The 24,464-nt window shown below is 50.6% G+C and overlaps 13 protein-coding genes across 13 annotated transcripts; 6 read left to right on the top strand and 7 right to left on the bottom strand.

Annotated features, from left to right (window-relative positions):
* Positions 1-304: 304 nt before the first annotated feature.
* On the top strand, positions 305-1,264 carry An11g10030 (uncharacterized protein; the record flags this gene model as incomplete). The annotated part of the gene is made up of 6 exons (XM_059750534.1): positions 305-337; positions 403-435; positions 546-604; positions 697-856; positions 916-1,148; positions 1,204-1,264. The coding sequence occupies 6 exons, from the start codon at positions 305-307 to the stop codon at positions 1,262-1,264; spliced, it is 579 nt and encodes a 192-aa protein (XP_059606399.1).
* A 552-nt stretch (positions 1,265-1,816) lies between these two features.
* An11g10020 (uncharacterized protein) lies at positions 1,817-2,883 on the bottom strand (the record flags this gene model as incomplete). Its single annotated transcript, XM_001394924.1, has 3 exons — positions 1,817-2,006; positions 2,065-2,293; positions 2,361-2,883. 3 exons carry the CDS (start codon positions 2,881-2,883, stop codon positions 1,817-1,819), a joined length of 942 nt encoding a protein of 313 aa, XP_001394961.1.
* A 3,383-nt stretch (positions 2,884-6,266) lies between these two features.
* On the top strand, positions 6,267-7,436 carry An11g10010 (uncharacterized protein; the record flags this gene model as incomplete). The annotated part of the gene is made up of 1 exon (XM_059750533.1): positions 6,267-7,436. The coding sequence occupies one exon, from the start codon at positions 6,267-6,269 to the stop codon at positions 7,434-7,436; it is 1,170 nt and encodes a 389-aa protein (XP_059606398.1).
* A 1,274-nt stretch (positions 7,437-8,710) lies between these two features.
* An11g10000 (uncharacterized protein) lies at positions 8,711-9,814 on the bottom strand (the record flags this gene model as incomplete). Its single annotated transcript, XM_059750532.1, has 5 exons — positions 8,711-8,907; positions 8,943-8,995; positions 9,042-9,140; positions 9,197-9,377; positions 9,427-9,814. 5 exons carry the CDS (start codon positions 9,812-9,814, stop codon positions 8,711-8,713), a joined length of 918 nt encoding a protein of 305 aa, XP_059606397.1.
* Positions 9,815-10,173: 359 nt separating this feature from the next.
* On the top strand, positions 10,174-11,583 carry An11g09990 (uncharacterized protein; the record flags this gene model as incomplete). The annotated part of the gene is made up of 3 exons (XM_001394921.3): positions 10,174-10,266; positions 10,314-10,975; positions 11,025-11,583. Coding segments are annotated over 3 exons (1,314 nt in total), but the record flags the coding sequence as incomplete, so codon positions are not given.
* A 212-nt stretch (positions 11,584-11,795) lies between these two features.
* An11g09985 (uncharacterized protein) lies at positions 11,796-12,504 on the bottom strand (the record flags this gene model as incomplete). The annotated part of the gene is made up of 3 exons (XM_001394920.3): positions 11,796-11,895; positions 11,979-12,084; positions 12,180-12,504. The coding sequence occupies 3 exons, from the start codon at positions 12,502-12,504 to the stop codon at positions 11,796-11,798; spliced, it is 531 nt and encodes a 176-aa protein (XP_001394957.3).
* A 768-nt stretch (positions 12,505-13,272) lies between these two features.
* An11g09980 (uncharacterized protein) lies at positions 13,273-15,018 on the top strand (the record flags this gene model as incomplete). The annotated part of the gene is made up of 6 exons (XM_059750531.1): positions 13,273-13,351; positions 13,431-13,656; positions 13,703-14,052; positions 14,122-14,783; positions 14,915-14,962; positions 14,992-15,018. 6 exons carry the CDS (start codon positions 13,273-13,275, stop codon positions 15,016-15,018), a joined length of 1,392 nt encoding a protein of 463 aa, XP_059606396.1.
* A 272-nt stretch (positions 15,019-15,290) lies between these two features.
* Positions 15,291-16,004, bottom strand: An11g09970 (uncharacterized protein; the record flags this gene model as incomplete). The annotated part of the gene is made up of 3 exons (XM_001394918.3): positions 15,291-15,323; positions 15,424-15,688; positions 15,757-16,004. The coding sequence occupies 3 exons, from the start codon at positions 16,002-16,004 to the stop codon at positions 15,291-15,293; spliced, it is 546 nt and encodes a 181-aa protein (XP_001394955.1).
* Positions 16,005-16,815: 811 nt separating this feature from the next.
* On the bottom strand, positions 16,816-17,591 carry An11g09960 (uncharacterized protein; the record flags this gene model as incomplete). The annotated part of the gene is made up of 3 exons (XM_001394917.3): positions 16,816-17,142; positions 17,195-17,361; positions 17,411-17,591. 3 exons carry the CDS (start codon positions 17,589-17,591, stop codon positions 16,816-16,818), a joined length of 675 nt encoding a protein of 224 aa, XP_001394954.3.
* Positions 17,592-18,005: 414 nt separating this feature from the next.
* Positions 18,006-19,236, top strand: An11g09950 (uncharacterized protein; the record flags this gene model as incomplete). Its single annotated transcript, XM_059750529.1, has 2 exons — positions 18,006-19,138; positions 19,185-19,236. The coding sequence occupies 2 exons, from the start codon at positions 18,006-18,008 to the stop codon at positions 19,234-19,236; spliced, it is 1,185 nt and encodes a 394-aa protein (XP_059606395.1).
* Positions 19,237-19,350: 114 nt separating this feature from the next.
* Positions 19,351-20,960, bottom strand: An11g09940 (uncharacterized protein; the record flags this gene model as incomplete). Its single annotated transcript, XM_059750528.1, has 5 exons — positions 19,351-19,862; positions 19,926-19,988; positions 20,060-20,114; positions 20,184-20,744; positions 20,820-20,960. 5 exons carry the CDS (start codon positions 20,958-20,960, stop codon positions 19,351-19,353), a joined length of 1,332 nt encoding a protein of 443 aa, XP_059606394.1.
* A 407-nt stretch (positions 20,961-21,367) lies between these two features.
* Positions 21,368-22,301, top strand: An11g09930 (uncharacterized protein; the record flags this gene model as incomplete). Its single annotated transcript, XM_001394914.1, has 2 exons — positions 21,368-21,590; positions 21,652-22,301. 2 exons carry the CDS (start codon positions 21,368-21,370, stop codon positions 22,299-22,301), a joined length of 873 nt encoding a protein of 290 aa, XP_001394951.1.
* Positions 22,302-22,565: 264 nt separating this feature from the next.
* Positions 22,566-23,266, bottom strand: An11g09920 (uncharacterized protein; the record flags this gene model as incomplete). The annotated part of the gene is made up of 4 exons (XM_001394913.3): positions 22,566-22,846; positions 22,949-22,959; positions 23,029-23,117; positions 23,243-23,266. 4 exons carry the CDS (start codon positions 23,264-23,266, stop codon positions 22,566-22,568), a joined length of 405 nt encoding a protein of 134 aa, XP_001394950.1.
* Between the last annotated feature and the right edge of the window lie 1,198 nt (positions 23,267-24,464).

Genomic DNA, 24,464 nt, shown 5'->3' with positions numbered 1-24,464 from the left:
TTCGAGGTTATCATTCGTGTCGATATTCTTCCGTGTCTATCTCCGCCTGGGTTGCGAATTCTCCTGACCGGTTCAACCATTAGCCTTGCCCTTTCGCAGATACCCGCTTTCGAGTTGTCCCTCTCTCTCTCCGCCCGTCAAGCCACTATTCAGTAAACACTCACCCAATAACACCCCCCCGTCGCTTTAAGCTCCCTGCGATAAATCCAATACCCTCTTCGTCCCTCTCGCCCGTGTCGCTACTACTGTACCTATATATTATCGAGGGCTACTTTCCCATCCCTCGCCTCAATTCGACGTGACCATGGCCACTGGTCCAGCTACTCAATCCCTCAAGGTCAGCATCATCCACCTGCGTGTCCGTCTGTCAGATTGCGGCTAACGGAGCGCTGGTGCACACAGTGTGTGGTGACGGGTGATGGTGCGGTAGGAAAAGTATGTTGCTCCCCTTTCAACCAGCTCGACCTCTCTCTCCCCCCTCCCTCCCCCCCTCTTGCTTCCTAGATCGGTCGATTTCGTTATCGCTGTTGCTAATCGAACAATAGACATGTCTCCTGATTTCGTACACGACCAACGCTTTCCCCGGCGAATATATCCCTACCGTGTCCGTACCCCCCTTGGGCCCTGATACTCCTCGTCTGATGCGGACCTCGTGTGTTGACCGGATTCCCGCAGATTTGATAACTACACCGCTAGTGTCATGGTAGATGGCCGACCGATTAGCTTGGGACTCTGGGATACTGCTGGACAGGAAGATTACGACCGTCTTCGCCCATTGTCCTACCCGCAAACCGACGTCTTCCTGATCTGCTTCTCCATCGTTAGCCCGCCGTCCTTTGACAACGTTAAAGCCAAGGTGCTTCCTTCACCATCCCTACCGACCGGAGACCCGCTTACTGACCCTGACGGATGTAGTGGTTCCCGGAGATTGAACACCATGCCCCCAACGTCCCCATTATCTTGGTCGGCACCAAGCTCGACCTTCGAGACGACCGTGGTACCATAGATGCTCTCCGACAGCGGAAGATGGAGCCCGTCTCCTACGAACAAGCTCTGGCCGTGGCCAAGGAAATCCGGGCACACAAGTACCTCGAATGTTCGGCCCTGACGCAGCGCAACCTGAAGAGTGTATTCGACGAGGCGATTCGGTATGTTCGAACAAACCCATATACTACTGGAATTGGGGGACTAACGTTCACATAGCGCCGTGCTCAATCCCCGGCCTGCGGCCAAACCGAAGAACAAGAAATGCGTGATTCTGTAGATCGTCCCAAAGGGACATGTTCGACTTCCCAATAATATAAACAACTAATACGGCGTCTGGGTTACGGGGCCTGTGCCGGCCCCATCTTGATGATCTTTTTTTTTTCTTCTCTTTTTGCCTTGTGTGCCCCGTTCCTCGTCCATTTTTGGTGCCATGATCCTGATGTTGTTCTCTATTTTCTTCGGGTTCAGGATAACCTTGCCTCTCATTGTCCCCCTCCTCGCCTCCCTTTAATGCAGTATAAAGATGTAACATGCCATACAATACCACTCAATGAACGTGACTTACGGGTTTCTGGGGTTTTACAGATCTTACTTTCACGGTTGGTTGGCTACTTACTATATGAAATATTCGGTTGTAGGGTAATCATCCAGATCTATGTTATATTCCGTGCCTGACTTCTCATCATCATCCAAAATATGCACATCAGAAACGGGAAGAGAAACGGAAGAGGATATCTCTTAAGCAAACAAGCAAAGACAAGATACTTTTTAATCCAATGAGTTCAAAAAGACAACAAACAACAGCAGCAGCAACAATCATCCGCTACGTCTAAGCCATCCGGGGCCTCCGACTAGGATGAATATGAGCATAGTCATCCACACCCGTCTCCTCGACCTGCTCTAACCGCTTCTTCTCCTTCTGAATTTCCTTGGCGTTGCGCTGTCTCTCTTCGAAAAGCTTCTTGTTCTTGGCCTCGATCTTGTCTTTCCGGTCCTTGGAGTTACCGCCACCGCCGGCACTACATAGCATATATGTCAGTTTGCTGCTGAATATAATAGTCGGTATGTATAACTCACGTCAGCTCCACATTGATCCGTCGCGGCGGGTACTTTCCATCGTTGAACATGGAGTGATGGTACAGCTTGAGACAGGTCTTCATGCGGTCGTAGTTGTCGAACTCGATGAAGCCGAAGCCGCGGCACTTGGTCGGCTTGTCGACCTGGGTGGCTACGCGGACGGAAACGGGGGCGATCTTCTCGAAGTGCTTGGTGAGGGACTCTTTGTCGGCGGAGTAGGGGAGGTTTCCTATACGAATTTATATTAGTATCTGGTCGGGTCTATATGGGGCATCGGGAAAGAGTTGGATACGTACCGACAAAGCAGATAAACCGCACATTCTTCTTATTCTGCTGTTCCTCCTGCTCAGCAGGCTCTTCGGTCTGTTCGCTGGTAGGCTGAGCCTCGGTATTCGTTTCTCCCTCCTGCTGCTGCTTCTTCTCCTTCTTGGATTTCTTGTCCTTCTTATCCTTCTTCTCCTTCTTTTCCTTCTTCTTCTCTTCCTTGGTCACCTCCGGCTCGGCCTCGGGCTCCTGGTTCTCTTTCTCGGCGGGGGTCTCGTCGACGTCCATGGCTTCGGGCTCGGGCTCGGACTTCTTTTCCTTCTTTTCCTTCTTCTCTTTTTTCTCCTTCTTGTCCTTCTTGTCCTTCTTGTCCTTCTTCTCCTTCTTTTCCTTCTTCTCCTTCTTCTCCTCCTTCTCAACAACAGGAACCTCCTCGACAACTTCCTTTGCCTTGCGCTCCTTCTTTTCCTTCTTCTCCTTCTTGTCTTCGCGCTTGGCCTTCTTCACTTCGGGGGAGGTGGCCTCCTCGGCGAGCTTGCGCTTCTTGTCGCCCATTGTGAATTAGGGGTAAAAAGTAAATATATGAGGAATTGGTATAGAATAAAGGTGTGGGAAAGAGATCGCAACAAGAGTAGATTGATCGGCGGTATTGGAAATTTCCTTTTTCTGCCGGGCGGAGCTGGGAAGCGGTGAGTGGGGGATGTTGTGGTGCCTGATTTTGGTTTAGGTGCCTGGTATTCAGGAAGGGGATGTATATTGTTGTGCCTTAGGCATTAACTTAGTATAGGGCAATTAATTGTATTCACCTGTTTATGGTAAGGCTTATTGATATTTAGATGATTGATAAGTGCATTGCATTATTCCATTCATTTACTTGATTCATGCCTATGCATTGACTAATCTCTATTCAAGCCTAATCTCTTGAATACAGGACTAAAGGGTATATATTTTCAGCTTTTCTGCTCCCAGCTGCTTCCGTCTTTTCTTCTTCCTCCATCTCTACATTACATCGTCTCCAATCTTCTGGAAGGTCAAACGAAGCAAGACAGTCTTACACTTACTACTAGTAGTAATCCACTACGTATTTACTGGATACTAGCCTAGCATAGACTGGTATCTCCTTTCAATTATATATGATCCGAGCTTAACAATCACTAAACCCTACATACTATCCACGGGATGATAGATCCTCCAGAGTGATGCAACAACTACAATTCCAAACAGCTACTAAATATGCAGCTGTGCTGAATAAATGTGACGATCACTACATCTGTAGAAAGCTCCCATGCTTGGGAATACTCCAGTGATACTACTTTGTATTGTTCAACTCCCCTGATGGCTCTCTTGACATCAATACTACAAACCTGCGATATGAGCAGGCACGCGCGAGGTACAAACAGATATCGTATATCGTGTACCCGGGGCTTTTAATGTGTACCTCACCAGTCACTGGCTCTTTTATTCCTGGGGTGCGGCAATGTCACTACTACTATATATATCGTCGACCAAATTACAATACGGATAGAGACGCAGCTTTGCGGGATTGGATTCTCGCCGAGCTCCATAACCACAACGCCCGAAGGCTTGCAGTTCATAGTACAAATGTCTTGTGAAACTGAACATACCATAGTCGAACTAGTAGACACTCTCGAATTCTTCTCAAGCAAGATGTAAGTGGAGCAAAGATTCATATCACCACTGCTGGTTTTCTTACTCGATGAAGGTGCTTCTACCAGATTCTCGTTTACTCGTGTGAATGTACAACCAATGGTCCCTTCAAACAATGCCCACTAAGGCTGGGAACAAATGCAAGGCTGGGAATAAACGCCAAATGCACCAGATTGGGCCCAAGACAACAGCTAGCCAATGTGGGTAATTATTGCCCAAGACACCTCGTAGCAAGGGTAGTAAGCATCGCGGTGGGATTTCCTCTGCACCACGGTATGAGCACGTACGCTATCATTGGCGTAAACCATTATTTGAAGCATGCTTCGAGTCAGTTTCTTATCACTATGAACAATCATTTTACTATGTGGCTGGCCCCAAGTTTTGCAAAGTTGAGGACATATGTCTTTTCTAATACGATGCAGAACAGCAATATATGTCCTTTAATATATATTCGGTCTCCACCATGGGCCATTGGTCCGATATATTAAATTATGACATATATTGGGGCTATATTCATCCTCAATCTGCGAGCATAGCATCTCTTCGCATGATATCATAGTATGCTTGTTTCTTGTCGTCATCTGTCCCTGGAGAGTGGAGAACATTCTGCGACTGCTTTTGCCCGACTGAACAGGTGATCAGTAAACATGGCCATCGTTTAACCTAAAATAAACTTGGTCCGGTGGTCAAACGCATTTCGGGTGGTATACAGCTTCGACGCTGCCATGATCCATTCCATTGGCTAAGAACTGCCTCCGAATGGCTTCTAGTTCAACAAATCATATGAGGGGATTGCCTTGCCTTTACTGTGGGCAGACTGATTATCTGACCCTTTTGCTATGTGGACTTCTTGAAGTTCAAGTATGACATTGCCTGTCTGCCGTCAGCTTCCCTTTTGTCTCACCTCCCAAGTCAGCCGTATTCAAGGAAGAGAATGGTGCCTGATTGAAAACAATAAAGCCTTCAACTATGGCTGTCTCCTCAAATGGGTGATCGACCGATATATGCAATAGCAGCCAACAAGAACGAAGGTCACTTGTCACAGACGTTAAACAGTGGACACAGTGGTTGTCAACATTGGTTCCGCAGGATATAATAGACATCAAGATAGACAGCGTTTTCGAGTCGAACTTGTTCTTGCTGCTGCTTACAATGCCAGCTGCTGTGTAGAATATGCTTCGCCGTAATGACGCTTTTGACTTCGTCAGCGAAGATTAGTGAACGCGGTGAGTCCTTTGACACTATTGTAACAAAGCTAGAGTCTGCCTAAACTGGCTGGAGGTACGAGATATGGGGACTTGTTTCAAAATGAGAGGGATGGATTGCTGGAGATGATCTGCCAAAATGTCTGATCCCGTTGTCGACTGGAATACCTTCAGTGTTGATTGTATATTTCTACCCCCACTCCTGTCCACTAGAGGGGAAGCAGAACCTAGTGTCAGCAAGCGTTCGCCACGTCAGTGGTGGCTTTGCAATGGTAATAATCAATGGCGTTTGTATCTAATAGTATCTCAGCATCTTACATCTGATATCTTAACTTTATGCGTTTTCACATTTCACATTTTTGCATCTTACCTTATCCTTTGTGCTACGCTGCTGCACCTGATCGTTCTGCGTTGTCCAGAACCAAAAGGGGGTAGGATTCTACATCTCAACCCAGAATTAGATGGATGTTTCCTTATGTTGTATCTTTAAAACTGTTCGTAGTCAGGATAATCTGAATGCCGGAGATTGTCTTCGTCGAACCGGCATTATCAGCCCGCAAGGTTGGATCTTTGCTGACTCCTTTTTCTGAACTATTACTGGTATTACAGGTCTACTAGATAGCCTACCAATATTCAAACTGGATGACATTCTATAAATGATATTCTAGTTTGGAGATCTGCGTGTCCACGGCTGGCTATCACAACAGAGCCCTAACAGGCTGGGGTTGCTTGATAGTATGTATGTGTTTTGGGAAAGAGATGACCGGATCTTTCCCATATTACGTAGTTCAAGAGAAATTTTTCTGCGATTAAACTCTAGTAGTGGTTGATGCATCATTCACTGTAATGGGACCAGGTGATTTCCCGCCCAAAAAGGTTTCACTTGCAAGCCACAACAGCGTCAACAACCTGTTCGACAACTACACTTTCGAACATAAATGAAACGGATGGCCTGTTGTAGTGTTTTTCTACTCCTCATGACTGCTATATCTGCGTCTGCGCCAACATATGTACAGCTCGAATCCCATCCACCAATTTATCCTGTGCCATCTGTGACACTAAATCATGGAGTTCTATTTCCTACCAGTACGGAAGCATTTTGGCCCCAGAAAACCTAAGAAACCTTTCGTTTATGCAAAAGGAGAGGCCCCATTCGAAAAGCTCCTGCCCGAGCTCTGGTGGGAAGTGGTCACCTACCTCCCGACAAACGAAATGCTTGCCCTTCGGCTGATCTCCAAAGAGATGGAGGGGAAGATATACACCCTCGCTTTCAAACTCATCCTGCCGCATCTACCGACACTTCATACAAAGCTAACTCGCTCGAGCATTCAAAAAATCCATACAATCGCCTCGAACCCTGAGCTCTGCCACATTCCACGAGCCATGCGAGTCGTGTATCCATGGCGCTATCTCTGCCCTGGTGAAAAACTCAGCGCCAAAAGCGAGTTCATGCAACTTTCCTTGAAATTACCAGAGATCCATACCCTGATGAACGACCTCAAGTACTCTCTCACCAACTGTCGCAGCTTTGAGATCTGCATAGAGGCAACAGTGACCCAGATACAGGCCGAGAGTGAATACATCAACATCTTGCTTCAAATCCTTGCAGAAGCCGACATTAATCCGGAGCAGCTTACCTTCTCTGTTCCGCCAGATCGAGCCAAAATCTTAGTTGGCGCTAGCTCGAGTAATGACAGATTATTCTTTCACATTAAAGAGCCTTGCAACATGATTCGCGGCTGGACAAACCTACACACCCTGAAAATTGTCGACGACGAAACCATTCGCTGTGGTGAAGCTGTGGAACCCGCTGTCTGCCAGATCCTCAAGGAGGCGCCGTGTCTGGAGCGCCTCATCTTCAGCGAGAGTTGCAAAAGCCCTGTACGGAATAGGAACTCCCTGTCACCTCTCAGTAAGGCCGGTCCTTTTCCTCGATTAAAACATCTAGAGCTTCATTCTGTTGCCGTCCATTCGGAGGACCTCCTCAGATTGTTGAGAGTCAACGGTCGGTACCTTGTCTCTGTGGGCTTCTTCGATTGCTGGTGCCACACTCCAGTGCGCTGGGAAGCCTTACTTTGGCTCATGAAAGACTATATGCCCAGGTTGAACTCGTTCACCCTCCAACAGTGTGGTATCGACCGCTCGAGTCGACCTTACACTTACACATATGAGGGCCCAGATATCGGGGATATACTGGGGAAACTGAGATTTAGTTTACGTGGACTATATTTCTAGTAGTTCTTTTTGTGCTGGAGGTGAGATGTGCACAATAGTGTTGTAGATGACATGTTTCCCAATATGCTTTGATGTCACGTTGTATGATTTAAGTGTTGGGAAGAGTTAGATTGGAGTCATTGCTATAGTTCTGAGCAAACTAACGACCTGCAGTAACATATATATCAGAAGGATCTGCTCAGGATACTAATAATATACAAAAATTAAGCTGGAGATAACTCCATAGTAAAATAAATAAAGCAGTGATAACCATCTAAGACATTCGGTGGCCACCACATACATCTTTTGTCCCAATATCCCGTCAGATAGTGGTACAGAAAACTTAAACGTGGCAATGACTCCTGCAAGCAATAAGGGTGTTCAAAGTCGAGTAACCTACATACAGGCGAAGAATGTTGACATAGGTTGGTTTCAACTGAAAAAGTACTATATTCAGCTTGGAAATTATGACATACGGATTTCGAGGTCATGTTGGCTCAACTGGGAACAACTAATGACTGCGTCAATTGAAACCAAGTCCCCTACAAATGTTATTTTTGAAATTTGCGCATTCGAACTCGCCTTAAAGGGTTCTGCATGCATGTAGTGAGAAAAGGTGATAGGTATATCATGATATACCTTGGGGAGAACTGGGAACTCTGGTAACAGGATGACGTCCCCAAAAACAAAAACCAGGATCCCATCCAATTTTTTTACCCCGAACCTTGCGTGTTCAAACCCGTCTGAAAGCATTCTGCTTCTATGCCTTTCCTTTTTATCATGTTTCTTCTCAGCGGAGTATCTGTCTCTTGTCGCTATATTCCAGAATCCTGGAGATGCCGACGGCTTAGAAGACAATGAAATGGAGATAGGGAATAAAGACAAACATCAGGAAGCTCTTTTTAATGATGGTAATGACAAAGGTCCTGCACAGGAGGCTGCTGAGAGTGTCAGCACTATGCTGAAGTATAATACCACGGTATTGAAAGCCCTACACTGTAATCCTTCTTTCTATGGCTCCACTGCTGTGTTTGATCTATATAAAGTACCATAACTCCAGCTTTCATCTTCTTCTTCTCACAAATCTTTCTTATAATTTCAGACCAACCTCCTAGAAACCCCCGGGACTCTAGCTTATAATATTACTTTGTTTCAACCTTAGTCTCAAGGTCTGTAGCTTCAAAGATCATCAGTGTGAATGTCACTTTTGTCTTCTATGAACAACTCCCAGGTTTATACATGAGCAAATAAAACGATGCCAGCCCGTTCGTAACGCCATATGATATACTCAACCGCTAAAAGACCAAGATCTTAATCTTCTTCTCTGCTGCGCCGTACCGCTCCCGCAACTCTGGCCGTGTGAGAAGCTGCAACAACGGGAGGTGCGTCTCCTTCATGTCGAAGATGCTTCGTTGCTTCTGATCCACGTAGGATCCGTCAATGACAATGCGCTCTAGTTCACCCAACTTGAGGGAGCCTGTAACGATTAGACCTGCTACATATATTCATAGTTCATCTTCAACATACCTGCTTCAATAAGGTCCGAGATACGAGCTGGGGTGCCGGCTCCAATGCCCGTGCTATTGATCATTAGCGATGGTCATAAATCACACAAGGGATACGTACCGTGCGCGCTCCAGGAACTGCTTGGCCTCCTCCAGCTTGATGTGCTTGGCGAACAACTTTCCGACAATAGCTTCTTTAGTCTGGAACGAACGGAGAGCCCTTCAGAAATGTTAGCACCGCCTATCATTTCTCACTATCAGCTTCCATGGACTTACCGAACAACGTCGGCAGCTCTGAGCGCAGCACCAGAGATAACCAAAGTGTGCGGGGTACCCTTCTCCTCCGATGCCTTCGCAAGGTCAGCCCCCTTGTTCGGGCTGAACGCCTTCAGGAACGCGGGAAGCTGCTCCAGGGAGCGGGTCTGTTCGAACGCCGACGTATCCAGGAACGCGGAATCTATTCCCGTCAGTACTCCAATCTCCAGTATCAGAGACACCCAACTTACCCGGCACAGACAGATCACTAAGCTCAACCGCACTCAGCTCCTTGTTATGGCGCCTAGCCTTCTGCACGAAGTGATCGGCCAACAACCGGCCGTCCATCTTTCCAATCGCTTCATCGATGCCGCCCTTGGTCTCCGTCACCTTGGTATCGACAGGCTCCTTCTTAGCGGGCTTCTGATCCGACTTGCCCTTGTCATCTTTTTTGCCCTTGCCCTTGCCCTTGTTCTTCCGGTCATTGAAGTTCTTGCCGCCCTTGCGCTTCTTGTTCGGGCCTTCGCTGGTGCTGCCAGTCGGCTTTGCGTCGTTCGGCTTGGAGTCTTCGGCCTGGCGCTTGCGCTTCTTGTCCACCTTGGCGGCGAGAGCGGACGGCTTGGGAGTTCCGTCAGACATGGTTTTGCGATCGCTGGACAGTATTTCAGAGGTACGGCCGAAACGTAGTCTTCAATGGCACAGGATTAGCTGTGACGAAGCGTATGATGTCGCTGGCCGTGCAACTTTTTCTCTCCTTATCGATAAGAAGCAGCACCAATCAGTGGGTCTAACTGGGATTTGTTGACCGCCTTCCCTTCTGTTCCGCTGCTGCTCGTCTCCGAGACGCGCTCCAGTTATCACTTCAGCCATTCAACCCCTCTTCAAATATCGCCGATAATTGGCTTGTATTATCATGAACGGCTGGCATTTTTACTGAGCGCTGATAACTGCTACCCAATAATTAGATTGATGCGATAAATCCGCATCCCGGCTAGCCAATGGCGACCACACCCAAGCCGCGTCGCCGGTCACCCCGAGTGTCTGATGCCTCGGAGGCATTGACTCCAGTAGGAGACACCACACTCACAGGGGTAAGCTGCTCTCTCCCTATAAAATATGCCTGCTAACTCGGTTCCAGCTACAACGCCTTCCAGCTCACACTAAATATCCCCTGACCCCCAGCCGATTCGCATCCACCACCCCCTCCGCGAACCGATACACCCCGCGAAACAGGGGCGCCGGCGCGCCCTCCACGCCGTATCGAGTGCAGGCGCTGCAGCGACGCGCCGCGAACACGCCCGGACGCGATCGTAGACGAAGCGGGCGAATCCAGCGCGAAACGACATTCGACATCCTCCGGAACCTGGGAAAAGCTCTTGCTCCGACGACCCAGCCTATACAATCCTCGCCGCAGGAGCCAGTAGAGCCATCGCCCGAACCAGAAGCGGAGAGAGACGAGTTTGAGGAGCTGGATAATGAGCCTGAGATTGAACGACCCCGGTTGTCGCTGCCGCTGGATGAGGTGGAAGATGTAGATGAGGAGCCGGAGATGCGGCCACCGCGGTTGTCGTTGGCGTTTGAGGAAGAGGATATCACGGTGGAGTATCCTCGACGGGCTACGAGCGAGTATGATCGGAATAGATTGTCGATGATGAGCGTGGGCGGCCCTCGCCTGAGTGAGATTGGGGCGGCGACTGGGTTAGAGAGTGAGAGTGATGAAGGGGATGATACGGGAATTGTACATGGTGGTGATTATGGAGGCGAAGATACCGTTCTTACACAAGGGGATTTTGATGGAGGGTGAGTACTATGCACATTGGGGGCGATCCGTGTGCTAACGACCATACAGAGGAGAAACGGAAGATCTTGGACGGTTCAACTTTGAGTTTAATTTCCCATCGCCGCCTGCTCCTGGTGCGGAATTGGACCAGGATGAGCCCATCCATGACGATGAAGGCTTCGAGCTTTCCATGGACATGCCATTGGACACTGGTGCAGGGTCTGATGATGCCGACAGCGTGTCCATCGCTGCTGGCGACTTTGGCATGGAACTGCAATCGCCGCCGCCCGCTCCGGTGGCACTAAGTGAGAGCCAGAGTCCAGGGATTGCCGGAGGGGGTCTGCGGGACGAGGACCGCTACATATCCGGCGCGAAACAGAAGAAGCTCTCCCGACATGGCATTCCCGTGCCCAACCTTCCCGTCGGAGTCGTGAAGAAGCTGGCCACCCGGTTTGCGCGGGCGCGGAACGGGTCAAAGGCCAAAATCAGCAAGGAGACACTAGCCGCGATTGAGCAGGCCTCGTCGTGGTTCTTCGAGCAGGCAAGTGAAGATCTGGCTGCGTATTCCAAGCACGCGGGGCGCAAGACCATCGACGAAAGCGATGTGGCAACCTTGATGCGGCGGTAAGTTAAGCCATTCTGCCATTCTTCTACATCGTATACTAATTCAGTAGGCAACGGCACGTTAACCAGTCCACCACGATCTTCTCGCTGGCGCAAAAGCACCTGCCCAAGGAGCTGCTGCAAGATATGAGATTGGCCATGCCACCATGATGGTATAGATATACAATTCCTATAGATACAAGTCCAGACGCCGTCCAGCATGCGGGGCAGGAGCCACTACCAGTTCCGGTTCTGGCGCACACGCCGAGTAGCCTCGTTGGGACGCTTGCGGATGATCATCCACAGCATGATGGAGGTTGCCAGCGACAAGCCGTACCTGCGCAGCCGTTAGCCAGGATCCATGCAGCCATGCAGCCATGCAGTCATGCAGCATCCGAGGAACGGAGGAAAGAAACTTACCAAGTAAAGATATACTGGCTGTGGTTGTTCTTGAGGTTGACTTCAGCAGCACGGCCAATAGGAATACCCTTGGCCTCGCGATCCATCGCCTCAACCATATCGGGGACTGATCCAGCATCCTAGATTAGCTTCTTCGTCCCAATACATAGCCAAAGCCAAACCAAGTCGAAAAGACAAATTGAAGCAGGAAGAATAACATACCCATAGTCTCCTCAATCCAAACGGGCTGACTCCCCGTCAACTCCGCCATCTGCTCAATATCAGGGAAATAAAACTTTCCCTCAGCCGGCACATTATCCGGCGTAAACATATTCTTCTTCCACGGTTCCCTCAACAATCCCTCCACCACGACCTCTCCCTCCGGCAGCGCCCTCCCTTCCCCCTGCCTCAATCTATCCCTCTTCTCCTTCATCTTCCGACTAATCCACCCCCGATTCACCAACACCGTACTCCCACCCTCGCGCTCCAGCGGCGTCACCACAAAGAACCCATCCTGGCCCTCCCGCATGCGCGGACCCACCAGCATCTCCTGATCATGTCGCAGCGTCCCCGTCGCGACGACACGGCGGTAATCGAACTCGGAGATCGCGGACGGGTCGACCCGCGGGGGTAGAGGCAGCGGGGGCTTGATTAGCCGGTCTTCGAATTTGGCAATTAAGTTCGTTTTCCACTCTAGGCGTTGAATTTGCCATGTTCCGAGGGCGAAGGAGATTATGGGGATTAGTGCTGTATTTCATCATTGTATGTTAGTCTATGGTTATGAGGTTGGAATGGATGGGGTTATGGCGCACCGAGAATGATCAGTCCCGGACCATGTTTCCGGCCTGTGCGGACGACTTGGGAGGGGGCATCGACGACGGAGAGCCAGCGCTGGTCGTCGGTAAATTGGTTGTTGTTGTAGAAGCGAAGCTGGGTGGTGTTGTTGGTGCGGCGGAGGCAGCGCGTGCAGAGGGAGTCCGGTCCTGCTGCTGTTCCTGTTCTGTTGAGAGCGGTGCGCAGGATTGAGGATGTGGGGCGTAGGGGAGTGGTTCTTGAGCCCGTCCGGGAGAGGACGGAGAGGAGGGAGCGCATTTTGCGCTGCGTTGATTTAGTTTCTGGTGTAATTGATTGAGTTGGAGTCAGTTGGTGAACGAAGTGCCAGTGGAAGAATGAAGAGAGTGCGGGTCGGGACGGGGTCTTTTCCGCCGATGCGGATTGTCGGCTTATCGATTGCGGGTGTCAGTCTGTAGCTCCGTAACCACTAGCTTCAGGTTGTCATTTGTCTACTTCACTTACGCAGAACGCGAGACGCAATATGTTCTACTCCGGGAGCTTACAGGAGGGTATTGCTGCAGCGGTTGCTGAGAGCAAGGCTGTTGTTTGCTTTGTTAGAGGTTCGTTTATCTACGGCCATTGGAAATGGAGGGATGCTGGAGCTCGGCGATACTCCGCAGTACTGACACAGCTACTTAGATGACGAGCAGGCGAGTACGGAATGGGAGGAGAGCTACTTTACGTTTGATGAGGAGGTCTGCAGCACATTCGATACACATATTTCTGCATCTGCTAACGCTACGCAGTTAGCGCAACTGCTCCAATCGAGAGCTGTCCTCTTGCGCTTCACCAAAGGTAGTCAGGAAGCGGGCTTTCTGGCCTCCTTTTGTCCCATCGTTAAGTTTCCCACCGTCGTCGTGATAAAGTATGTGCAACAGTACTTGGGTTCTGGGCGTTGCTGATCGTCGCAGGAATGGTATGATGTGCGATTACTTCGTGCCGGACATTTCCAAAGAGGACTTTCGCTATCGCCTACTTGCGAAGCTGGATGAGAGTCGCGCGCCGGTTCAGCAGGATGTAGGGAATGCAGGTGCTGCTGGGAGCGAGACGGTGTCTGCTCCTGTGGCTTCTGATGCTCCTGCGCCGGCACCTGTGTCTTCTGCGCCTATACCGGCACCAGCGCCTGTCGCAGAGCCAGCTCCTACGCCAGCTCCAGCTCAGCCTGCACCCCAGCCCTCCACAACCGAGCCAGAGCAACCCCGTGATGCGACTATCCGCGAAGGAAAGAGACGAGTAGATGATGCGCGCGTCGAGCAATACCGTCCGTCCCCGACGAAGAAACTCCAACAACAGAAGTAAGAGCCAGCACCTAAGCCGACTCCCCGACCAGCCACACAAGAGAGCAAGCCTAAGCCCAAGCCCGCCCCCAAAGAGAAGCCATCTGCCGCTGCCGCGCCCAAGGAACCCACCTCGGAACCCGCTGAGCGGCGCCAGCCCTCCCCTCCGAAGCAATACCGTCTCCAAGTGCGTCTCTTCGACGGCAGCTCCGTGCGCTCCAGCTTCACTCCCGCCCAGACCATCCGCAACGACGTCCGTCCCTGGCTCGACAGTCAAATGGAAGAGCGCAGCCCCTACAACCTCAAACATATTCTGACGCCTCTCCCGAATCGCACCCTCACCATCGCCGACGAGGAGCAAACACTGGCTGAGCTGGGACTCGGCAGCTCCGCCAACCTGGTTATGGTCCCGATCCAGTCTTACACAGAGGCGTATTCCGGCGCGGGTGCGAGCTTGCCAGTCCGAGCGGTGTCGTCTGCCTACGGACTGGTGTCGTCGGCGGTTGGTACTGCGACAGGGCTTGTGGGATCATTCTTTGGGTATGGAACGACGCAGTCATCGGGTAATGAGGCTGCGCCGGCTCCTGGCACGGCTTCTTCGGGGTCGAATGATGCGGGACGCAGGCGGGTGAATGCGTCCAGAGGACCGATTATTCGGACGTTGAGGGATGCGCAGAATGAGGGGAATGATCGACAGTTCTATAATGGTAATCAGGTGAGTACTCTAATGCTGACGATAAGTGTATGACGTACTGATGCAGTGTTATCTAGTTGAACTTCCAGCCTCGGAATGATGGAGACAGACGATGAGCCGTGATGTAGTGCGAATATACTTGGGTTCTTTAGTGCTATGTATGTATCAAACTCCTACTTCCTCTGCTTGTAGCGAAGCATGTATGTACCTCTATGAGAATGATGTCAAGCCTGTCTTATCATCTGTCATCTACTAGTCTACCATAACCAACAAAACAGAAGCAGATGAAGAGTGGAATGATCCTTTTTTATCTATATTTTCAGTTCCTGTCCATGCATGCCCATCACAGACATAGCCAACCCCATAAAATAAGGGTAGTAACTTCCAAAGTGGTATATGTTATACAAGGGTAATAGATAATAATAAAATAAGAGAGAATAACGGGCTAATCCACCACTATGCATATATGCCCATCCATATAAAAATCATTCATCTCGTCCACCATCCATCAATCACCAAAAAGCCACTCTAGTACTGCTTAGCAGCAGCCTGGCAAGCTTTCTACACACACACAAACAATAGCCATTAGCAATCATCCACAATCACCCAACACTTCTCTCCCACCAAGAAAGAAAGACAGAAGGGAAAAGTGAGAACGTACCAACTGATCCAAATACCACCCACAAATCGTCAAATCACCCTTGTTCTCATCCATGCACTTGCGGAAGTTCTGCGCATCCGTAGCACAGGCCGGCGCCTCCCAAGAGCTGTTGGTAGCGTTTCCAGCCCAGAGGCCGTTGTCCATGGCCTGAGCCGGAGCCGGCGCAGCCTGTTGGGGAGCCTCAGCGGGGGCACTGGAGCCGCCACCACCGCCGAAGAACATTCCGCCGATGGCATGGCCGATGGAGGAGCCGACGGCGACACCACTATATTATTATATACATGTGTTAGTTTTTGTGCTGGTTTGTATGAGGGTATATGTGTGGCAACGTACGCAGCAGTCGAGGCCATCTGGCCGAAGAGACCGGGGCCCTGGCTTTGCTGGACGGGAGCAGCGGCGGGAGTGGCAGCGGGGGCAGCAGCCGGAGGGGGAGCGTGATGCTGCTGGGGGTGAGCAGCGGTCGAGTGAGGCTGTTGCTGCCCGTAGGAAGGGGCGGCAGCAGGTCTGGCGGGAGCAGCGGTAGGGCGGGTGGGAGCGCTGCGCGCGGGAGTAGGGGCGGCACCACGGCGTTGACGAGGCATTTTGTGTGGTTTTGTGAGAGGGTTTGAAGGTTGTAAAGGTGGTTGTTGTTTGTATGTATGAAGGGTGTAAGGGTAAGTGTTGGGAATGCGGGTGGAGAGAGAGAGAGTTGTTTTATAGTCGGAAAAGAAGAAGCTCGAAAGTCGGGCGGAGAAAGTTCGAAAACTCCGATCGCCTGGTTATTCTGCCGTCGCTGATTGGTTGGTTCGGACGTTAGGTCAGCTGCCGGTCCCGGCGCTTACGGTTGATCGTTGCTTTAATACCGAGGAGTTAACAAGGTAGGTAATGAGGGATACTATTATCATCTGAATGGTTCTATTGCTAGTGGATGCGATATGGGCTACTTAGTGGAGACCATGTTCGAGTCTTACAGAGCAGCGGATCTGAAGATATCCGCACTTGTCTGCTTAACTCCGGCAGTGACTCACTGCATCGCGCCATGATCCACAGGGCTGAGCATGAACATCCTCTCCTGTCAGTCACTTGCCACTGCTTTGACTAAATGAGTCGAATCATATAGTAGTCCATGGAAGACTTCATCCAATCCTACACCAAACCTACTGTGCACCACGGCATGCACCCGGATCCTCACTATTCCTGTCGTCTTTCAATAGTGTTCATTGAGGCCGTCCTCTATGTGGTGGGTATCATCATTCCATGTGTACTTTTAGTAGTTGCGCGGTAGCAAGCCTGTAGACAGTACCTGTTACTGGGATGGTCGCAAATCACTTGTCACCAAAGTGCTGCAATCCCAGTAACAGACAGCCCATTCAACCGGTCCAGCCGGCAAATCGACATAATATCGCTACTTCCTCATTTCAATTTCTTCGTCTTGCGCAATTCATCCTTCTTCTTCCTCCGCTCCTTCTTGTTCTCATTGTGCTCTTCCTTGCTGACCCTCCTCTTCTGCTTGTCCTTGCGCTTCTTCTTATCATCAGAACCCTTGCTCGACGGCTTGGGAGCGGGCTTCACAAGCTCCTCGGACTCGGATTCACTCTCGGAGTTGCTGGTCGCATTCTGCGATGACTGCTGAGACGTAGCACCTGCTTTCTTAGCCAGTATTGACGCCTTTAGCTGTGCGCGTGCTCTCTCCTTCGCCTCCTGCTCCTTGCGCGCCAGGTCGATTTTGTCATTCCCCGCCTACCAAATTAGCCTCTACCCATTGAAGCCGTATAGGATAGGAGGAACTCACAAGACCATGTTTAATGAAGCGACTGGCAGCCTGCTTGTCAAGAGTTAGAGTACGCTTTTCCGGCTCCGCTTCGAGCGCGGTGATCTTCGCAAAGTATTGCTTGACTCTAGTTAATTCTCTAAACACGGAGTGTTCCTTAGCGTTAACGCCATGAAGACGCAGATACGCTATAGATGATTAGCAATTGATTTTCTTTCAACTGCAATAGTGACATACAGAAGATAAGAGACTCCAACGCATAAGTCACCAAGACGTGAAATTTCGCTTTATCCATCACCGGAAGCTTCTTCGACGTCTCCACCACAGAGCTGTCCAGGATGGGCTTCAAAGCCTCTTCAAGATCGTCGATGTTATCATCCAGCTGCTCGAGCAGCGGAAGTAGGTCTGCTGCCTCCATTCTGATTATGTGTACGAATATCTGGGGGAATAATTGATGATGTTCGAGTGAAAAGAAGCGGATAATGTCGATTTTTTATCTCCGGGCGGTCTCCAGGGCGGTGAAGAGCTATTTGTCCGCCTTCTCCCTCATGCGATACCGAATTCACTCTCGATCTATATCTTTCATTTATTTGCATAACATTAGCACTGGCAGTCCTTGGGGTAGTTATCAATTGCTCCATCTTATAATGAGACGGTGATTCACTCATTACCTCTCAGCTTGGACGGCGCCTGAACTTGGACTCGCTGTATTTACTCTCCAGCCGTCAAAGTGTCATACATACTGGGTCGCAGTCCGCTTCGGCGGACGGCAGTCTGCGAATTATGCTTTATTTCGAGGCGTAATTCGCATCCAAAGTCATATAGTCGACTCATGTCGACATGGATGCAGAATGCTGAAGAAGCGTCGAAAGATAGTGGGAAGCGCCGACTATCTGGACGCATACATATCCTAGGCCTTGGGAATGTAGGCACATTCGTTGCCCACTCTCTCGCAAGTCGTCCGTCTCCTCCGCCTGTCACTCTACTCTTGCATAACCCCAATCTGTACAAGTCATGGCTGGGGAGGAAAAAGTGCTTAGCGATTAACTCGAATGGATTGGACGATATCAAGACGGGCTTCGATGTCAATGTCCTGAATGGCAAAACATGGCACGCATTCCCATACTGGGATAAAAACGGGAAGAACGGGGAAGCCATAGCTCGAGCAGACGAGATCGATGTTGAAGGGTCCCTGGCCGAGTCTGTCCAAGATGAGGAGCGCATTGAATGCTTGGTCGTTAGTGTCAAGGCGCCGGTGACAGCTATGGCTTTGGAATCTGTTAAGCATCGTTTGACACCCGACTCTACGGTCCTACTACTTCAGAACGGCATGGGCGTCATCGATGAGCTCAACGAAAAGGTCTTCCCTGATCCCCGCAAACGCCCGAACTACATGCAAGGCATTGTCTCGCATGGGTTGGCTCGCAGGAAAGAACCCTTCCAAGTCGCCCATACGGGCATCGGCACGACCATCCTGGGACCGGCCTTGCCCTCGAACTCAACATCTCCGATCAGTGAAAACGAGGATGACTGGGCCGCTAGCACCAAGTATCTCCTGCGGACCATGACTCTCACTCCTCCACTGGTTGCTGTCGCGGAGACTCCGTCCGCTCTTATGCTCTACCAGCTTGAGAAGCTGGCGATGAACGCTGTCATTAATCCGTTGACGGCGTTGATGAACTGCGAGAATGGCGAGCTTCTCTACAACTACAGTCTCACGCGCGTGACGCGATTGCTTCTTCATGAGTTTTCGAGCGTGATCTGCGCCCTTCCCGAACTACAGGGCATCCCTGGTATCGAGAGCCGATTCTCCCCGGAACGACTGCGCTGGATGGTTACTCAGCTTGCCAGCAAGACAGCAAAGAACCACAGCTCCATGCTGCAGGACGTACGAGCCGGCAAGACGACCGAGATTGAATACCTAAACGGCTACATTGTGCGCAGAGGCGAAGAGCTCGGTATCAAGTGCGTGGTGAACTACATGATGAAGCACCTGGTTCTGGGCAAGCAGCACACGTCGAAAGCAAAGAGATGCCAGCGCCATCCCGATCGACATTTTGTAGCCTATCCAGCACAAAGCATCTGTGTACTTGTATTTGAACCGATTGATAGTTAATATACCCCTTATTTCCACTTAATCTATTCGCTTCCCCCCTTTCCACCCCCACAAGAATAGCTCATGAAGAAGAAACACGATCCACCGCCTCCTCACAAAGCCCCCTAATCTGCCGCCACCTCTTCAACAACATCCTAACCACGCCCTGATCCTCCGTCTGCGCAATATACAAATCCTCTAACCGCGCAATCGCTACATCCGCTTCCTTGATATACACACCAATCCATCCCCGAATCACAGCCGCAGACATCTTCTCGTCTACCCCTTCGGTTGAGTATCCTAGCACATAGTCCTGCCAAAGTCGTAATGGCATGTAGGTTAACCCGGCGGCGATTTCTGTTCGGTAGCATACGCCGTCGGATGTGAGTTGGTAGTTTCTGTGTTTGGTTATGGCTTCGTTAATGGGGTTCCTGAGGACAGCTATGTAACGGACTTGGGTAGAAAGCGTTGAGGTAACGTACCCATAGTACTGGTGGAACTCGAGTTCTTCTTGTTTTGATGCGTTTAGGTCTTGCAGGATTATCTCGTCGAGGTAGAGGGTTTCGGAGGCGTTGGTGTCGAGGTAGAAGCCGTCTAGATGGGTTAGTATGAGGTTATGGTAGAGATGCGGTGGTATTGTAGGGTATGGGGGCTTACACTCTGTGAACAGGAAATCGTTCGAATGAGGCCCGTAGCTCATGTAGATTTCCTCGCCTTCGTCTGTACATCATTGATAAGTATATCGCTATCTTCATCTCCCGAAAATAGTAAGAGAGAGGTAGAAAACGTACTATACTCCTTCGCCGCACGAAAGACATACTCTTCCCCATCGAACTTGACATTACACTATCCATCCACAATATCTCATGTTAGCCAACAACTCAACCTACACAGATAGAAAGGGAAGGTATGTACCGCTACATCCGAATGGTTAAAATAATCCGCAAACGGCACCAATGCCATCGCATCATTCCTATCCTCTGGCATCTCCGCCCCCGGCAGAAGATAAAAGAAGCTTCGCGTGTTCACAATCACCCAATGGTACGTGAACAGCTCTTTATCTGTCTCGGGGAATACCCGGACAACGATATCCCATGCTTTGCGGAGACGGGTTTCTTGTGCTTTGAGGAGGTTTTGATGCCGCGTGTCGGACTTGTGTTTTCGTTTGCCGGGGGTTATGGTGCTCCAGGTGTTGGAGATGGAGGGGGGGAGGAGGTCCTGGATTTTGCTGGTCTTGCTGTTGGGTGTAAGAGGAGAAGTTGAGGACCAGAGAATCGGCATGCTTGAGGTAAAGTCCTCCATCGTGGGCCAGGTGTTGCGCCATGGTTTTAGGTGGGAGGGACTGGCGTTGGTGAGGTATGCGGCGTAGAGGGTGTGGGTTGGTGTGTCTGCAGGGAAGCGCGAGGTGAATGTGGATGGGAGTTTGGAGGGCGTGAGCATTGCGGAGTGAGGGACTTTGACGAGGATGGAGTCTTTCTGTTTATATCATACAGATGTTAGTCTGTAATTGATGATTGAGGGGTAAAGCGTGGGGGAGGATGGGGATCTTACTTCTATCTTTCGCGTTGCTATCATACCGAGACCGCGGCCGGGGAATCGCGCTGGGCTGACTCCATTGATAACGATGCCTTGTGTTTTGGCCCATTCTGTGAAGAGCTCGTGCTGCTCGCCGGGCCACCAGGTGGGTTTCATGTTGACAGTCGGTTCGGAGAATTGAGGGGTAAGTGGTTGGTGTCGAGGGAAGCAAAGGATGAAAGGTGGATGAGTGTGGGGGGGGGGGGGGGGGGGGGGGATTAAGAGCAAACAAAGACCCCCTTTATGAACCTGCGTGTTTATCCCTAAAGATATGTATATACAGCAAACACCACTGCCTTATGTATCCCTCAATGGCAGTCCAAGCAGAGACGATCAGATGCGCCAAAAATCCGCCGATAAAGAAAAAGATTATCTTATCGATCTTTATCAGCTCTACGGCACCGCACATCCTCCACTAGTGTCATCCGGCTCCGAAAGCATTCCATCGTACCACACCTTCACCTATTTCCATCCGGCCCAAGGAATATGTCCATTGCGACGTGTTACCCTTCACTCGACACACGATGACGGTCCTCCGGACGCGCAGTGCCGTCCAGCACGCGCGCGAACTAAACAATTTCCTCTCCTGCGCAGCACCGCTATCGCTCCGCTCCCACTCACGGCCGATCTCCGGCTTCAACCGTCCTCCGCCCAACTATCCCGGCCATGTGCCATTGAACTTTGTAGAGCGCGGTGCTCTGGCCGTGGGGTCAGCCGTGGGGGCTCTTCTCAATCCCCGAAGAGCTGGTACATTTACTTCCCTCAGGTTCAGGTTATAACGTTGTAACTAATATATCGCTAAAAACAGACCTAATCGCCGCCTGCGGCGAAGCCACCGCAACACCCTACTTCATCTACCGGCTCCGTGACGCCATGCTCTCAGACCCAACAGGCCGACAAATTCTCCGCGACCGACCGCGCATCACCTCCGAGACCCTCAAACTACCGTACCTCCGCTCCCTCCCTGAGAACACTGTCGGCCGGACGTACGCTACCTGGCTGGACCGCGAAGGCGTGTCCCCAGACACCCGGGACAATGTGCAGTACATTGATGACGAGGAATGCGCGTATGTCATGCAGCGGTACCGGGAGTGTCATGACTTCTACCATGCTGTGACGGGACTGCCGATTTTTGTGGAGGGAGAGCTGGCGCTCAAAGCGTTTGAATTTCTGAATACGTTGATTCCTATGACTGGTTTGAGTCTATTTGCATCGGTGAGGTTGAAGCCGGCGGAGCGGGAACGGTTGTTTTCGATTTACCTGCCGTGGGCGTTGAGGAGTGGATTGCGGAGTAAGGAGTTGATTAATGTTTACTGGGAGAAGGTGTTGGAGAAGGATGTCGGGGAGTTAAGAGAGGAGCTGGGCATTGAGAGGCCGCCGGATATGAGGGAGATTAGGCGGATGATTCGGATGCAGAAGAAGAGGGAGAAGGAGTTGATGGAGCAGAGGGGGCAGTGATTGTTGGGTGTATTATACTTTTATTCCAATTTCCTTGGAGGGAACTATGGCTCTGTATTATAAGATGAGGAATGGCCACTTCCTGAATGATTACTTGGCCAAGTATTATTAGGAGCTGCTGCTCGACTATCGAGATGGAGAAACTGTACTTTTCATGGCAGAACAGCTGCGCCGCAAAGCTGCTCTGCAATCGGAGAGCTGGAGGTATCATTGAAAATGGCAAGCATTCAGCACAAACCGAACACCCTTCGCTAAAAACACATCTCACAGATCCAACAGGTCGTCATCATCATCCCAGCCGCCGCGTCGGTTGATTACAATTTTGTGCTCCTCCTCATCCTTGCGCTGGTTCTCGGCCATGGCGTTCAGCAGCTGCTTGAGCTGGTCCTCGGTGACCTTCTGGCGCAATTGACCGGACTGGGCGAGCATGATGAGACGGGATTCGACGTCAGCAGCGCGGGATTCCTTAACAAGGCGGATGCGACCCAAACGATCGGCGGCTTCGGGCTCGAGGATCTGGTTCAGGATAGTGGCGCGGCGGTCGGCTATTTGTAAAAAGAATAAGCAAATTGTTCGAGAAAGGGCGATGTAGGCAGGACAATTCCTCTAGCATGTCCTATTCTAATGGATTATGAGATTGCGCATACCTTCAGCTTGCCTAAAGTGGAGCGACAAGTCAGTAAGGATTTACAAGCGCAGAAGCAAAAACAACATCTGGGAAGCATACCTTCTCTGTTCCTCCTGGTTGCCGTCCGAAGGGCCACCACGTGCGCCACCACCTTGTTGCTGAAGCTGGGCAAGACGGGCCCGTCTGATCTATACCACATTTAAGCATTTGATACGAAAAGTGTCGAAGGTGTGGACCCGAAGGAGATTCAACAAGCATGAATGTCCATGGAAGACTGGGAAAGTTGAACGTAGGTGGGAAGGTCCATACTGACCTCTTCAAGCTCTGCGTCGGCCATGGCTGCTGATTGTGCTATGTATGCAAGATTCGAGGAACCAGGAGGATTCTGAAAGCGATGCGGGGTAAAAAGTGACGGGATGGAACTCGGACAGACTGAATTGCAGGCCGATGCCGAAGCGGGGAGATTATCCCAGGATTAGACTCTGGATGATTCGATGCATTCCTTCTTGGAGAACTTTCCAACCCCACTTGCTTGGATGCCTAAGAGCCTCAGGCCGTCAGGCACATGAGTGGGGCGCCATGAGGCCGTCGGGCATCCTGGCCCGATCCGGCAATCATTAGTCCGCAGACCAGTACTAGTCTTGAACTGGGGTGGCTGGGCACTTGGGCCAATTCATTACACACAGCATAGCACAATTGCATGCATAGTACGTATGTTCAAACACAAATGTTATTCCTGAATATCTACAATGAACAGGCAGATGACATGGTCAGAGTCAAATCTGCAGGCCGAGGCTGCAATGCCAACAAACCCGACTATAAACTTCAGGAGAAAGTAAGTTGAGTGTTGTCTAAGTAACTTAAGTTGTCTGCAAGTGTCGTCATCAGGTGTGCCAAGGAGGAGCTGCCTTTTTGAGCCAAAAGAAACCATCCACCGCCGAAGATCCGGCTGATTTTGGGCGAAAGATTGGCTGATTGTCCCCAAATTAGAACGCCCCAATGTCGCACCCAACCGCACCGAATGGATCTTTGCGCCCAAACTATTGAAAAGCGTGTGAAGAGTTTTTTGCAGGTAGGGAAAGCTTATGAATTGGAACGAGCTCTGAAATTTCCCAAGAGGCTCTAGTCACCGTCTCCGGAGGCCCTTGCGAGATCGGGTTCCGTATCGAGATCGTACCTAGTGGGAACCATTAAGCCGGATGGGAACGTGGCGCGAGTGATGGGGGAAATAATTACAACCACCCATACCATACGTAATCTAGCAATTGGCGTTGCTCTCGGACAGTCAGTCAAACTTGGTTATAGTAGTATTGGTGGTAGTAGTAGTTGCTTAGAAACTTCCCCGCCTTTTTCCTTCATCCACACCGAGGAATGAACCAAAGGATGGAATGGCAGCCAGCCCCAAGCTTTAAGCCGGCCCTTGTGATTGTCCACCACCGGAGACGCGCCGGGAGGCGATCGACCTTCCTGACTTGGTAATCCCTAAGCGCCCGTGGTTTGCCTCCGTGTTGATGATTGGCTCTCTGCCGAGTGGA

This window comes from Aspergillus niger, assembly GCF_000002855.4.
Source record: "Aspergillus niger supercontig An11".
Taxonomy (NCBI): domain Eukaryota; kingdom Fungi; phylum Ascomycota; class Eurotiomycetes; order Eurotiales; family Aspergillaceae; genus Aspergillus; species Aspergillus niger.
The sequence above is the reverse complement of the archived record's forward strand: the minus strand, read 5'-3'. Positions and strand labels throughout refer to the sequence as shown.